Source organism: Salmo trutta, chromosome 37 (assembly GCF_901001165.1).
Source record: "Salmo trutta chromosome 37, fSalTru1.1, whole genome shotgun sequence".
In the NCBI taxonomy this organism is placed as follows: domain Eukaryota; kingdom Metazoa; phylum Chordata; class Actinopteri; order Salmoniformes; family Salmonidae; genus Salmo; species Salmo trutta.
Genome location: NC_042993.1, coordinates 34700991 through 34716692, shown reverse-complemented (window position 1 = coordinate 34716692; position 15702 = coordinate 34700991). Strand labels below are relative to the sequence as shown.

General features: G+C 40.3%; 2 protein-coding genes across 6 annotated transcripts; both read left to right on the top strand.

The window, feature by feature from the left end:
• The first annotated feature begins 2651 nt into the window (after positions 1 to 2651).
• Positions 2652 to 5798, top strand: stmn1b (stathmin 1b). 4 transcript variants are annotated; one of them, XM_029738242.1, is made up of 6 exons: positions 2652 to 3030; positions 3461 to 3509; positions 4403 to 4446; positions 4691 to 4857; positions 5017 to 5208; positions 5410 to 5798. In XM_029738242.1, exons 3-6 carry the CDS (start codon positions 4431 to 4433, stop codon positions 5467 to 5469), a joined length of 435 nt encoding a protein of 144 aa, XP_029594102.1. In that variant the 5' UTR covers positions 2652 to 3030; positions 3461 to 3509; positions 4403 to 4430; the 3' UTR covers positions 5470 to 5798. The 4 variants fall into 4 exon arrangements, with proteins under 4 accessions (XP_029594102.1, XP_029594101.1, XP_029594100.1 ...); XM_029738241.1 differs by having other exon boundaries at positions 3456 to 3509; XM_029738240.1 differs by having other exon boundaries at positions 3447 to 3509.
• A 3046-nt stretch (positions 5799 to 8844) lies between these two features.
• paqr7b (progestin and adipoQ receptor family member VII, b) lies at positions 8845 to 15123 on the top strand. 2 transcript variants are annotated; one of them, XM_029738237.1, is made up of 3 exons: positions 8845 to 9084; positions 11466 to 11495; positions 13136 to 15123. In XM_029738237.1, the coding sequence occupies exon 3, from the start codon at positions 13142 to 13144 to the stop codon at positions 14204 to 14206; it is 1065 nt and encodes a 354-aa protein (XP_029594097.1). In that variant the 5' UTR covers positions 8845 to 9084; positions 11466 to 11495; positions 13136 to 13141; the 3' UTR covers positions 14207 to 15123. The 2 variants fall into 2 exon arrangements, with proteins under 2 accessions (XP_029594097.1, XP_029594096.1); XM_029738236.1 differs by lacking the exon at positions 11466 to 11495.
• Positions 15124 to 15702: the final 579 nt, after the last annotated feature.

Below are 15702 nucleotides of genomic sequence, written 5' to 3'. Positions count from 1 at the left end.
ACGGCCTACCCCGGCCAAACCCGAACGATGCTGGGCCAATTGTGCACTGTCCTATGGGACTCCCAATCACGGCCGGATGTGATACAGCCTGGATTCAAACCAGGGACTGTAGTGATGCCTCTTGCACTGAGATGCAGTGCCTTAGACGGCTGCGTCCATGTGCGTGTGTGTTAACTATTTAACTCTACTAGAATGCCTAAAAAGCAGCTAAAATTTTAAATAACGGTTATCGATATACTTTTTTTTGGCAAGGACAATATTGGATATTGGTATCGGCCAAAAATGTAATGTCGGTGCATCACTAGTTTTCTGCTCTCTCCTCCACGTGTTGATAGCCAGAGTTTGAACCACTTTACACGCGCAGCTGCAGCACGGTGATGTTCTGGTCTAGTCTGGGAGGTGAGTTTATTTTCACCACCTCATGTTGAGGTTCAAAGTTCCAACCATTTCCAACATGTAGAGACCGCTCCACGCTTTTCTGGTCTAATGTTAATCTCTCTACCAATCCTTTTATGCACTTTGGCTGAAGGGGACAGTTCCATCAGTCCGACACGTTCTCTGACCTCACTCGGGGTGTGGCTACTTACTATGCACAGTTTATAGGAGATAGATTCTCTTATGGTTCCTAAAATCACGTTATTATTGTAACAAAAATACTTTCATAATTTTTTATATTATATGCACAACGTATTGGATGGAAACTTGACAGATAAAGGGGATATACTTTCCAAGTTATAGTATTTACTTTATACCATTTTGAATGACATCACAAAATAAAACCCATATGAAATTATTATTCTTTAGATCACCTGCTACCATTCCCCACATTCTTATGTTAGAAATATTGTTCCAGTATTCACTTTTGTGAATGTTGTTAGAGTTTCTGCAGGAAAATCCTGTAACAAAGACATTCCGTTGGTTCATACTAGAGTGGACAAGAGAGTCCTCTTCTCCTGTAATTTACAACAGGGTGTGAACCGTCCAACCGGACCAGTTCCCTTCTCCCCTCTTCTGAGGGTGAGAGAAGGTCTGGTTACTGTCATCGATTGCCAAGCTGATCTGACCCATTCCAATCCTCACAGGACATTCATGACACCCCCCTCCCCTGTGCGCCATCTTGGTCTCGAACCAGGTATCTTAGAAGAGAGATTTTATCTCAATGAGACACAACCTGGATAAAAATATATACTCAAAATAATATAAAATATTATATCCAAAATATAATATAAAAATATACACTATTACCAAGTTACAGCTGTTTTTGCACAAATACATTTGCGCAGGAATCCTTACTTGGGTGGATGCTAACTGATGTCTAAATAGCATAGGAAGTTCAAAGATACAAGTCTGTGACATCCTTCATTGCATGCATGTAGAGAAGTACAACAAACACATGTTAGGATTGGATTAACTCACCCATTCAATGATGCTTTTACTTTTGGGTGTCAGAGAAAATGTATGGACCAGAAATTACATTCACTCCTTTAGGAATGTAGTGGAGTAAAAGTAAAAGTTGTCAAACATGTAAATAGTAAAGTAAAGTACAGATACACAAAAAAACTACTTAAGTAGTACTTTAAAGAATGTATACTTAAGTACTTTACACAACATCTTCTATGTCTATGTGGCTATGTATGGAAATTGTCTTTCTGGGCCAGGCGTCCGTTATACTGCAGTACCGAAGCAAAATTGCAGGAGCAGTCAAAACTGTGCTTCTTGACCGGAACCCTAGCCCCTTGTGTCTGCCTGGTCTGTCTCACAAGCTTTCCAGGAAGTCTAGCAATGTTTGCGCCAGTGGGTTCTAGTTAACGTTAGAAGACTGAGGGATAGGTTTAGAAAGGCAACTAGAGTAACTATTTATGTTGATGATGGTAGGCTACTGTATCCATCCTGGGAACCCTGTCTCATGCTTTTGTTTTCATTCCAGCTGAGAACATCGATTCATTATGGTCCGTTCCTAAATGCATTTCTATGGGGTCAATTTCACGCCATATGTATTGAATTCAAAATAAAATAAATTGTGAACATGAAATATAAAGTGGAGAATGTAAAGATTATATTTACGAGGAAGGGTGAAATAATGGATGTTGAAATCAAAAACCAAACAACTGAAAGCAAAATGTATACAATTGTAAACAAAAATAAGACATCAAAAGAAAAACCCAAAAAGTTGTAAGCAAATAATTTTAAAGCGAGAGCAAAACTCTGATTAAATGATTAAAAAACATACTTGAAAACGAATGCAAAAATCCTTTTCGGTTAAACTTTCCCAGCAACCAATCCTATTGAATACATTTTGCCTACGCTCGTGCCTGCATGTACTACCATTTGGTTCTTTTCTTTGCTTTGCTTTCACTGCCAGTCTTTTCAATTGCGAGTTTTGGCATTATTTTTCCGAGAAGGGCGGGGTTTAGGGGGAGGCGCAGACAATGAGTCTCCATTGGTCCTCTAGTTTTGGAGTGACGGTTCGTCTTAACCCAATCAATGAACACGATAGACATACTTTTTTCTGTTGCCTACTTAACTAGACGGTCTGATGTCACCACTACGAGCCAACCCCCCCCCAAGCTAACTGGCTAAAGTTGACTAGCTTGCTAGCTACCTCCAGACACAAATTAGATAACACCTCACTCTGACCATTTTACTCACCCTAGCAGAGCTAGTTAGGCTGTTTTCATGCTATCTAGAGCGTTGGTGACTAACTGTGCTGCTAGCAACAATTACATTCCATTTTCTGCCAACCTTTACTGACACCTGTCATATTCAACGGTGTTGCACGTTCGTAAATTCATCAGTTATTCTGTGCTCTGGCACACTCAAAAGAGAGCGTTTTGGAAATCGGAGTATAGACAAAGGTAATATACGAATGCACGCTAAATCGACATTATTGATTGGACGATTAGGACCAATGGGAGTAGAGAACGAGATGTGACGAGTTGACTTTAGTGCTTCGATCCTTTTTGTTGTTGCGCGAACGGTGCTGAGGCAGGCAGTGAAGGCGCGACCACACCGCTTTTTCACCATTTAAAGGTAGGTTTAAAAATGCTTTTAACGGTAATCATTGGAGATATATTGATGGCAGTCATTACGCTTTCAGTGATGTTTGTCCTTTTTGGGGTAAGTAACTTAGTTGTCATTACAAATGTATAGCACTTGAGCATCCTATAATGCCTTGTACATAGTTAATAGCTGTTCAGATAGTTAACGTTAGCCAGCTACGCAGCGCATTACTCTGGGGATGGAGACTAGGTGGGAGTGATCACACTGTGCCTCGGTCTGCGCTTTTTCTCAATTCTTATGTCGTCAATCGACGATTAAACATTGAATTTCGACACCACTATGGACAAATTGCTGTGCTTTAACTTACATGTGAAGAGGGGTTTCAGTCTGCAGTAGCTAGCTAGCTAATATATTCATGTTGTCTGCCTGTGTCTCTGCCCCTGCTGAGCTGACAGTGTAGCCGAGTCCATTGTCTCCTCAGCACCAGTTTGCTAGTCGTGCATTTGCAGGTGGGTTGAGATGGATATCAGTGTCGGTGGTATTTGTCTAGCTATGTCAAGTTAATGTGTGATATTGTATAATCTTAAATAATGTACTGATTCATAATCGTGTATTATTTGTTTTTAGTTTTATGAGATTGAAATCTGTCATGCTGTCATCGACATGAATAGATTACTGTTGGTCGTTTGTATTCAGTCTTTGTTAGTGTTGGTGTCTTGTTTTGAAGCTGGTCTTAGCGTAGGAACGCCTCTGCCTTTAGCTAGGAATTGGCTTTAACTCAATAATTGTAATGATTGAATTTGAATGCTCTCCAATCTGACTGTCAAATCAGACCACACCTAGCCAGCCAACTAAGTTCATATTGTTCTCTGACCTGTATTTACAATGGTGCTCCCTTTATTGTCTTCGTGTAATAATCAAATCCAACTCCGGGAAAGAAAACGTTCTCTGCTGACATAATATTACCATGACAATGGCAAGGTAGAATAAATTATATTTTAGTAACTTAATTTATGCTCTGGTATTTGTTCCTGATAAACAAGGATGGGAAGGACTTCATGTCCACACCCATTTTGTCTCCATTGAAATAAACTATTTTTTTTAACATTTGTCAGCTGTTGTTTTGAACAGGTGCAGTAGGGGTACTGTGAAATCTATTCTCAATCATTTGCTGTATCGCTAATATTCATGCTACATGTCTAACATGAATACAAGTGATCCATCTCCAACGGTCATCTTATAGACAGCAATACCCCCAATTGAATTCTTACTAGGCACATATCATGGCTTGCCACCTTCAGAATCAATAGTTGTCATTGCTTGTATCAATCTGTGTTTCTGTTCATTCCTGATTAGTGCATGGATGCACAACCTATGGCTTTGTCTGTATTTTTCCTCCCAGGCAAAGCAACCCTCAGTACTCTGCTGAAATGGCGTCCTCTGGAGGTAAGTGTTAACATGACAGGCCTTTATTACACTATTACAATGAGCCCAAACATATTGGGACAGTTACACATTTTTTGTTGTTTAGTGCCCAATAGAAATGAATGGTAAATAATGTATTGTGTCATTTTGGAGTCACTTTTATGCAATTAGCTTCACTATCGTATTGTTTAGGTGTTATAACTCTATGCTATTATCAGTTTGATACCTACTTGTATCAACATTGATGGATTCCCTATTTTCACAGAGATCCTGGTCAAGGAGTTGGACAAGCGTGCTTCAGGTCAAGCATTTGAGGTAATCTTGGCCCCCGATGCCAAGGGTGAAATCCCCCTACCTCCCCCAAAGGAGAAGAAGGAGATGTCCCTGGAGGAAATCCAGAAGAAACTGGAGGCTGCAGAGGAGAGACGAAAGGTACCTACAGTCAGATATACACAAATAAGTATCAGGAAATGGAGCTGCATCCACCTTACAGGTTTAGTTAATTTATATTTTATTATTTTCTAGCTCAGGTTTGGTCCCACTAGCCTACCACTAACTTCCTGTGTGACTTTGATTTTCTAATTTGATCAGAGTCATGAAGCAGAGGTGCTGAAGCACTTAGCTGAGAAGAGAGAGCACGAGAAGGAAGTTCTGAAGAAAGCCATGGAGGAGAACAACAACTTCAGCAAGACAGCAGAGGAGAAGCTCAATCAGAAGATGGAAGCCAACAAAGAGAATCGCACAGCACGAATGGCAGCTCTCAATGAGAAATTCAAAGAGAAGGTTGGTCTCACTGCTCAGCCTGCCATTTTTCTCAGACATCTTGACGTAATTTTCTGCAATTCTGAACTTGAGAGAATTTCAAATTGAAAGGCCCAGGTTATGGAAATGGGATGTTGGTTGAAATGCCATGCACACTGTTCAAAGTTATACTTAACTAATCAGTTTAACTGATGTGATTTTCATGTTTTTAATTCATTCTAGGATAAGAAGCTTGAGGAGGTACGAAAGGCCAAGGAAACAAAACCAGAGGGGGAGAACTGATTTCCTTTTGTAATACTTTTTAAAAAACCTATATCTTTTTGTTCTGTTCATTATTATAGTTTTGTTCACTTTGTTAGGATTAGTTAGGCTGTCCATTGTTGCTTTCGTTGTGGATGTGTAAGTATTTCTTCCCCCACCTCCAGTAGATTTGTGTATTGTAGCTTATGACCTTTGAAATAAGCAGTGTTTTTACCTATAAGGAAGCATGCCACTGTTACACATTGGTCCTTAACATTGTGAATTGCATATGTAAGTAAATCCTTGTACCTTGTAAAACTGCGGTTATCTGAGCTTAATAAAGTTGCAATTGTTCTTCAAAACCTCTAAAAGTCTTAGCCGTTGTGGGGTGTAGGGTACTAAGCTAACATATTAAATTGTTTTAAAGATGGTCGTACCATGGTTCATTTAGCTATTTGATTTTGAAAAAATATGTTATAATTATTTGCTATAATATTTAATTTGTCCTTTACTACTATAGCCTATAGAAACACTTTGAATAACATTTTACATTTTAGTCATTTAGCAGACACTCTTATCCAGAGCGACTTACAGTAGTGAATGCATACATTTTTTATATTTTTTATATATATTTTTTCCGTACTGGCCCCCCGTGGGAATCGAACCCACAACCCTGGCGTTGCAAACACCATGCTCTACCAACTGAGCTACAGGGAAGGCCAATAACATTCATAAATGGCAAAACAAATGAATCATAAGGAATAAGGTTTTGAAGTGTCCTATATCTAGGAGATATATGAAAGCTCAGGAAATATATATATATTTGAACACATTTAATCCATTATTTCTGTTGGCATAAAACGGCCTCCATACTTCGTTTGTATGGGTTACATTCAGAAGATTCCTGTGACAGACGAGTCCCGTGGGAGGCGTAGAGCAAAATGGAGAACACTATCGTGTACGTGAGAGTCTACCATTTCCATAGAGTGGTCATAATAGTTTGCAGGCGCTACATACGTTTGGACGCTACATACGTTTTTGTGAGAAGATTTTCGGGATGTCTCATGGTCTGACGAACACAACTAGCTCCGCCACCTTCCACCGCAGATGCGGAAGGCCCACAGGAGGATGCAAAAAAACCAACTGATCTCTATCTTAAATTGACGGATTTTGATGGGGATTTTTGTATTATGTTACTTAGATTGACCCACGGGTGCGTCAACAGACTCCGTAAGGATTATTAATGGTGTTAATTTATTTGTGGCTTTTGGGTTGCAGACTCAGTTACCTACACACCTTCTGTATTGGTGCACACCTAGACTACACTCTAGCATTTCCATTTTGGTAATTCACATTTCGTCATGCAAATTTGATAGTCATTTTCAAATGGATCCCACAACAGTAGATGTAGCATTGTGAATGAATAGTGTAATTGTATCACCCTCAGTATTTCAATGATGTTATCTTCATCTTTTACCTAAAGATTGGATAGAGCTAATTGCCATGTTTGTTAACTTGTTATCGTAGTTTTTATCTAGATGTTCCTTTTATTCAATGCATATATTTTGTGATATAAGGCCTTGATAGTGGTACTGGTAAATATAATGAATTGCTACATTAAAAAAAGGCAAGTCATTCCTTTGACTCTACTGACACCTAGTGGTAATAGCGCAAAGCTATAATGTAGAGCAACAGTACCTGGAAAATGAAATTAAGATTTCTCTTTCACACATTTTGGCAGTGTATAGACAGTGTCTTTTGGGCATATGAGTAATATTGTTTTATCATTATAAACAATTAAATGAACATAATGTGTTTTGTTGAATTGTTTCACTGATCAAGTGGACCTACAAATGCCATATTCTATTAGAACTGGGAGGCTTGCCGATCAGGCCTAAAATTTGGTTGAATTAGTGCTAACGGTTAAAGACCGAGTGCTGGTATGTAGCCTACTGCTGATGTGGCCACAGATGGTTCCTCCACAATGCCAGCATGGTGACGAACAGCTCCTCTTCAACCTCAGGAGGCTGAATACATTTTATTTAGAGAAGTCTCTGTGGTCAGCCTCCATTCTTGGACATCATGTTCTGGTCCCTTTATAGTTCACCTACCTCACCTCTATAGCACCTCTATATAAGCTATGTTTACAATCATTCATGCCATGTTAATCATTAATGTTATACTAAGGAGGTATCGGCAAATGTGATAAACAACAGATATTACGGTATAAGTCCTTCCAAGCAACAAAACATATTTTAATATTTCTCCCATGTCATCTGTGCTTCGACAAATATGAAACGACCTGCACTTTGAGCAAGTTCTAAAATAAGCCATACATTTCTAGAGTAATATAAAAAGCAACGAGGTACTGAACCATTCATCAACAAGGGCCCCCTCCCACGGGAAATGTACATGATACAAATGTGTGGAAATACAATAATTACATAATTGTAACACATAGATTTTTAATATGCTAAATATGCATTCTACCCTGTCTTTGCTTAAACAAACACCTGAAAAGCTAGTTTGGAGTGCATTTTGGAGCTAGTTTTGGAGTGCTAAATACATGTATTGGAAACAGGTTACCAAGTCACATACCAGGCATGGAACATGTTGAAATTGCAAACAGAATGTGTTAATCTTGTGTGACATTTCTGGTTGGGCTCTTGCCTATATTGTTTTATGTGCACTTTATGTAATTGTACAATAACGTTTTTGTAGTGTACAATACCATCCACATAAAGAGGTCTCAGCAGGTGGTACTGTCAGGGGGAGATAGCTGAGACACCTCTGTGAATTGTTTTGAAAGTCTGGGCTGGGTCTGACTGAGTATATACAATGCAAGCCTTTCACAGACACATCCACAGTGTTTCATACAAAGACACATTGTCAATGCTACCCCCAGCATGGGAGGAGGGAGAATGTGAGCCTTTATACCTTTATTTAACTAGGCAAGTCAGTTAAGAACAAATTCCTATTTACAATGACGGCCAAGGAACAGTGGGTTAACTGCCTTGTTCAGGGGCAGAATTACAGATTTTTACCTTACCAGCTCGGGGATTTGATCTAGCAACCTTTTGGTTACTGGCCCAAGACTCTAACCACTAGGATACCTGCCGCCCCGCAGGCAGGCAGGCAGGCAGGCAGGCAGGCAGGCAGGCAGGCAGGCAGGCAGGCAGGCAGGCAGGCAGGCAGGCAGGCAGGCAGGCAGGCAGGCAGGCAGGCAGGCAGGCAGGCAGGCAGGCAGGCAGGCAGGCAGTAGACTTTCAAATCAGTAAAACAAGTACATAATTTATGGGGAGTGGGTGTTTCCTCATTTTCAGAGCAGACACTGCATTTCATTCCCTGACAGTGTGCAGTCAAATAAGATCTACGCTATTGGTGACAATCTAGTGAAAAGACAGGAACGTACACCATATCTGACCGCTGATTGGTTAGAACATCTGCTTGTCAAAGGCTCGTGGCTCTTTGACTACGGGATAGCGTCTTGTTAAAAATATATATAAAAAGCCGACAGGCGCTCCACCCGCACAAGAATAATCAAACTTTACTAATGTTATTGATGAAACAATGTTATTCATATTTGATGTATTAATGAATAATTCAAAGGTTTCACTATTTAAGGTTTTGCACTGATACTGCGTTTGCCTTCGTCAGGTAGGTTTATTTCTTATTTCTTAATTTTTTAATGGTTTTCAGCACTGATGGCCACGCCAGAACATGGTCGCATAAAATGTCAATGTGCATGCCGATACACCATTTTAATCATGTGCATTTGTATAGAAGGCTCTGTTTTAGTAAATCTCGTATAACATGTAATAGAGCAGCTGTTAGAATGGGAAATGTAAACCTATTCTGCATGCAGTTTACCCATCCCTGATCACGTGTCTGCTTAATTCGAATGTCTTTTTACAGAAATACCAAATTTGTGTTCATATTTGGCTATGTCGATAATTAGGATAACATATTGATCAGCCGTTTCCATGCAATTATCGATTGTTAGCTAGTAGGCTAAAATAGGCCTCACTGTTGGATGCCTTGACTAAATAATTTACATTAGAATATCGTTCCACAGTCTCAAAGCTTCTGGATTCGTTTATACTCGAGCAATTCTTCACCTATGAATATTTTAAAGACAGCTACACATGCAACCAATGTTAAAATCTGAGGGTGGAGACCGGCAGGATGGGGAATATGTTACATGATTCTCTTCCCATTCAACGATCGCTCTATGATACCATTTTTGCTTAGCACTCAATCATTTACGTGGCCTCCTCTTCTTGTCCCCTTACTTAATATTATTATATGCACTCCGTGTGTAGGCCTAGACTACAGAATTTACACCTTTGCGCTGCTGACAAGGCAAATATACATAAGTAGCCTAAAGTACACTGCTTTATTTCTTATATTTTTTGTAAGATTTTATTTAGGATTTTAGACAGTAGACATAGACAATAGACAACTTAACATTTCAGACATAGATCCACTAAACTAGACATTACATTGGCTGGGACGTAATGCCCAACCTTCAACATAAAGAAAAAATACAAAAAACACCAACTCAGACATACAGTACCAATCAAAAGTTTGGACCTACTCATTGAAGGGTTTTTCTTTATTTTGACTATTTTCTACATTGTAGAATAATAGTGAAGACATCAAAACTATGAAATAACACATATGGAATCATGTAGTAACCAAAAAGTGTTAAACAAATCTAAGTAGCCACCCTTTGCCTTGATGAAAGCTTTGCACACTCTTGGTATTCTCTCAACCAGCTTCATGAGGTAGTCACCTGGAATGCTTTTCCAACAGCCTTGAAGGAGTTCCAACATATGCTGAGCACTTGTTGGCCGCTTTTCCTTCACTCTGCAGTCCAACGCATCCCAAACCATCTCAATTGGGTTGGGGTCAGGTGATTGTGGAGGCCAGGTTATCTGATACAGCACTCCATCACTCTCCATATTGGTAAAATAGCCCTTACATAGCCTGGAGGTGTGTTTTGGGCCATTGTCTTGTTGAAAAATAAATGATAGTCCCAATAAGTGCAAACCAGATGGGATGGCGTATCGCTGCAGAATGCTGTGGTAGCCATGCTGGTTAAGTGTGCCTTGAATTCTAAATAAATCACAGACAGTGTCACCAGCAAAGAATCCCCACACCATCACACCTCCTCCTCCATGCTTCACGGTGGGAACCACACATGCGGAGATCATCCGTTCACCTACTGGGGTCTCACAAAGATACGGCGGTTGGAACCAGAAATCTCAAATTTGGACTCATCAGACGAAATGACAGATTTCCACCTATCTAATGTCCATTGCTCGTGTTTCTTGGCCTAAGCAATTCTCTTTTTCTTATTGGTGTCATTTTAGCAGTGGTTTCTTTGCAGCAATTTGACCATGAAGGCCTGATTCACGCAGTCCCCTCTGAACAGTTGATGTTGAGATGTGTCTGTTACTTGAACTCTGTGAAGCATTTTTACAGGCTGCAATCTGAGGTGCAGGTAATTGCCGATTTCTGAGGCTGGTAACTCTAATGAACTTATCCTCTGCAGCATAGGTAACTCTGGGTCTTCCTTTCCTGTGGAGGTCCTCATGAGAGCCAATTTCATCATATCGGTTTTTGCGACTGCACTTGAAGAAAAAGTTTTTGAAATGTTCCGTATTGACTAACCTTCGTTTCTTAAAGTAATAATGGACTGTCGTTTCTCTTTTCTTATTTGAACTGCCATAATATGGACTTGGTCTTTTACCAAATAGGTCTATCTTCTGTATACCAACCCTACCTTGTCACAACACAACTGATTGGCTCAAACACATTAAGAAGGAAAGAAATTCAAGAAATTAACAAGGCACACCTTTTAATTGAAATGCATTCCAGGCGACTACCTTATAAAGCTTGTTGAGAGAATGCCAAGAGTGTGCAAAGCTGTCATTAAGGCAAAAGGTGGCTACTTTGAAGAATCTCAAATATAAAATATTGTCACACCCTGATCTGTTTCACCTGTCTTTGTGCTTGTCTCCACCCCCATCCAGGTGTCTACAATCTTCCCCATTATCCCCAGGGTATTTATACCTGTGTTCTAGGTTTGTCTGTTGCCAGTTTGTTTTGTGAAACCTACCAGTGTTTTTCCCCCTTTCTCCTGTCTGTTCTAGTTTTCTAGTTTTCCCCGGTTTTGACCATTCTGCCTGGCCTGACCCTGACACTGCCTGCCGTTCTGTACCTTGCCACACCACACTGGAATATTGACCCCTGCTTGCTCTGACCCTGAGACTGCCTGCCGTTCTGGACCTTTTGTACCCTATCTGGATTACTGACCTCTGCCTGCCTGTCGTTTTGCCTGCCCCTGTACTAGTAATAAACTTGTGTTACTTTGACACTGTCTGCATCTGGGTCTTACCTGAAACGTGATACATATGTTTTGATTTGTTAAACAGTTTTTGTTTACTACATGATTCCATATGTGTTATTTCATAGTTTTGATGTCTTCACTATTGTTCTACAATCTAGAAAATTGTAAAAATAAAGTAAAACCCTTGAATGAGTAGGTATGTCCAAACTTTTGCTTGGTACTGTACTTAGATTTTAACAAACATTAATGACATCATACTTGCTCAAACCTTCATGTTCCTACAGTATCCATACCCATCTTGTTTGTTCTCATAATAACATACTTTCTTATTTTTCATAATTTTGATATTTCTAGGGCTTGTAATACTTTATGCCATATGGCTTCAAATCGTTCTATTTTATTCTATCATTAGGCCACATTTTTTCAATATTTTAATAATAATGCATTTGATTCATCTATTGATGGAAGATCATTTGATTTCCAGTTTTTAAGTATTTTTTCCCCCTCAAAATTATTGACGAGAAAATAATGATCCAACCCATCGGATATCTCACTTCACCCTCATATGCCGTGTCTTGAAATATGCAGATAGATGGATTAAAAGTAAACTTACATTGTAAAACTTATGATAGCCAACTTTCTAACTCCGCCCATAAATTTTGGACTTCATAGCACTCCCAGAATGCATTAATTATTGAGTAATTGTTTGTTTTACATTTAAGACATGACTCTACCATTGTGCTGTAGAATTTGTGTATTTTGTCTCTTGTATAATACATTCTATACATTAGTTTATACTTGATTAAGCATACATTTTTGGTAGCTGTAATTTTGTTATTTATGTTCCAACACTTCCATCTTGTGCCAATATCAGTTGTTTTTATGTCTTGGTTCCAATATTTTATATATTTTTTCAAAGAGATTGTCAGTTGGATAGGCTCTCTGCAAGGTTTTGTAGGCTATATCTTACCTATCATACGAGTATCCTTTTCTGACTCAAATAGGATATCCTCAACATTGCTTTGATGTCCAAAATATTTCAGATCGAAAGTTCGTCATATAAAACTGTTAAATTGCATATATTCGTGAAAAAAAGTACACTGCTTTATTTCCAATGTAGACATTATAAAGATATCTGTTAAATGAAATAATCTAACAAGCTAATCTACCCCCTCCACCCACCCCCATTACTAAACCAAAGCCAAAAAATCTAAGCATTGTAATATCATGCACACATAGACCTAATGCATATGGATTAGGGTCTAAATCCTCATCAGAAATGACAGCTCATGGCCAGATAGATATTATTGACTGACTGTGAACTCATTCTCTGCTCTCATCTCCCGTATCTAGTTTGCCATGGCGACTGTGGTGATGGAGCAGATTGGTCGCCTGTTCATCAATGCTCAACAGTTGCGTCAGATTCCTCAGCTGCTCGAGTCGGCCTTCCCTACTCTGCCCTGCACCGTGAAGGCCCATGACGTGCCCTGGGTATTCCGTGAGCCTCACATCATTGGAGGCTACAGGCAGCCGGACCACAGCTGGCGCTACTACTTCCTCACCCTCTTCCAGAGGCACAACGAGGCACTCAACGTTTGGACCCACCTGCTGGCCGCCTTCATCATCCTGGTCAAGTGCCAGGAGCTGTCCGAGACAGTGGATTTCCTCCATGACCCCCACGCCCAGCCCCTGTTTATCGTACTCCTCTCAGCCTTCACCTACTTGTCGTGCAGTGCCCTGGCCCACCTGCTCAACGCCAAATCCGAGCTTTCCCATTACACCTTCTACTTCCTGGACTATGTGGGTGTGGCCATCTACCAGTATGGCAGCGCCCTGGCCCACTTTTACTATGCCATCGAGGAGGGCTGGCACGCCCGGGTGCGAGGGATCTTCCTGCCCACCGCAGCGTTCCTGGCCTGGTTCTCGTGCTTCGGCTGCTGCTACGGCAAGTATGCCAGCCCGAGGCTGCCCAAGTTTGCCCACAAGCTGTTCCAGGTGGTTCCCTCGGGCCTGGCCTACTGCCTGGACATCAGCCCCGTGCTGCACCGCATCTACAGCTGCCACCAGCAGGAGGGGGGCTGCTCCAACCAGGCCGTGGCTTACCACCGCTACCAGGTATTCTTTTTCCTGGTGAGCGCCTACTTCTTTGCCTATCCCCACCCAGAGTGCTGGCTGCCCGGGCGATGTGACTTCATTGGCCAGGGCCACCAGATCTTCCACGTGTTCCTGGTGCTGTGCACCCTGGTGCAGATTGAGGCGACACGCATAGACTACATTGAGCGGAGGCCCCTCTACGAGCGTCTCCACGGCAACCTGGCCCACGACACAGTGGCGCTCTTCATCTTTACAGCATGTTGCAGCGCGCTCACTGCCTTCTACGTGCGGAAACGTGTGCAGGCGCAAATGCTTGAGAAAGTGGAGTAGGAGCTGTCAGGACAGAGGGATAAATTAGGATAAGGGAGAAAGACTTTAATCTGATTTACACTGGAAAGCTAAAAAGACAAGAGATTAAACAAATCAGACTGTTAATTTTGTAAAAAGATGATAAAAACAATGACCTGCTGTTTTTTTCTGTTATTGTTTTGTGGCCTGCCAAATTACATTTTAAACTGGCAACATAGACTTTGTCTTGCGATGTTGACCTTCCAGGAAGACAGAAAAACCTGGTAGTTTCTGTCTGTCTGTCACAGCACAAGCAGTACCTGTAACACTTCACATAACATAGTTTCACTTCACAGAGAGGGTAAAATGAAGGTTGGAATTGAGACTTTTTTATTGTGTTGATTTTCCTCTTCATTTTACACTCTCTACTGTGAGATCACATGTCATGGCCTAGCTATCTACTAAATAGTCAGAATGACTTTTTGACTATATACAGTATTGACTGACCAACTCCAAGCATGACACAAACCTCAATGCAGGAAAGAATGGAAAGTATACCCACGTTGCCCTTAAGTGGATAATCAAATAAATAATAATTTAATAATAATAATTTCTCACCAGCTTTTATTTCTTAAAAAAACAATGTGAGTTTCATAGCGATTTGACTCCCAAGCCAAATGTTAGTGCTTAACAAAGATCAGTATTATTTTTTTTTATTCACTGGTTATCCCATGATATTCCAGCGAGCTGCAGTCAACACTGCCAAATGATGTCTCCCCTACTCATTCTCTGTGTTTTATCTACCATTTTCTCTGCCTATTTTCTCCAAAGCTATGTTTTCTAAGTAATTGAGATGCCTTTACGGGCTGTCAGATATAATAGACTGGCAGTTAGACTTGGCTAAAGGCATAGAGCCCACAATTTGCAAACCAAACTGAACATTTCTCCTCTAAGATACATAAATTGGCCATTTTACTAACATGCGGATTGATCATGACAAAGAACAAAGCTGGCACTCTTAGGATAGTTGGCGTAAGAAATGGATGGAATTATGTTCCCAAGATTACAATGATGTCTCTTTGTCGTTGTGATAATATTCCTTTTGTATTCAAAGGGCTGGAACTCCAGCTTTTGCTTTTTCACACCCGATGATGTCAATGCCTTTGTGTGTATTGTTCAGTCTTTTCATGGACTTGACTTTATTCACAAAAGGGCTGTCTGAGTACTGAGTATGGTGACTTACTGTTTATATATTTGTATATGTATGGTCGGGTATGTATGTGCCTTGAAGCATTTCTCTTTGCGTGTATATATGTTTGTGTGTGATTCAGATGTGAATGTGTTTGAAAGCCTGTCTTTGCACTGTTTTCTTATATTTGAGACCCTCCTCAAGAACATTGTAGTCCTTTAACGTCCTCTCAAGTCCCTTAGGGTGACATTTTAAGTCTGTCACACAGCAGTGAAAGGTGAAAAAATGACTCACAAGAGAGCTGAATTTATTTTAAAAACTATTTTTATGATGTCCATGAAACTGTGGC

Excerpts from the sequence above, each read along its gene's own strand:
- stmn1b (XM_029738238.1), top strand. Across the intron at positions 4,858-5,016 it reads CTGCAGAGGAGAGACGAAAG|AGTCATGAAGCAGAGGTGCT; the intron begins GTACCTACAGTC and ends TAATTTGATCAG. Across the intron at positions 5,209-5,409 it reads ATGAGAAATTCAAAGAGAAG|GATAAGAAGCTTGAGGAGGT; the intron begins GTTGGTCTCACT and ends AATTCATTCTAG.
- paqr7b (XM_029738236.1), top strand. The coding sequence starts at position 13,142 with ATGGCGACTGTGGTGATGGAGCAGATTGGTCGCCTGTTCATCAATGCT.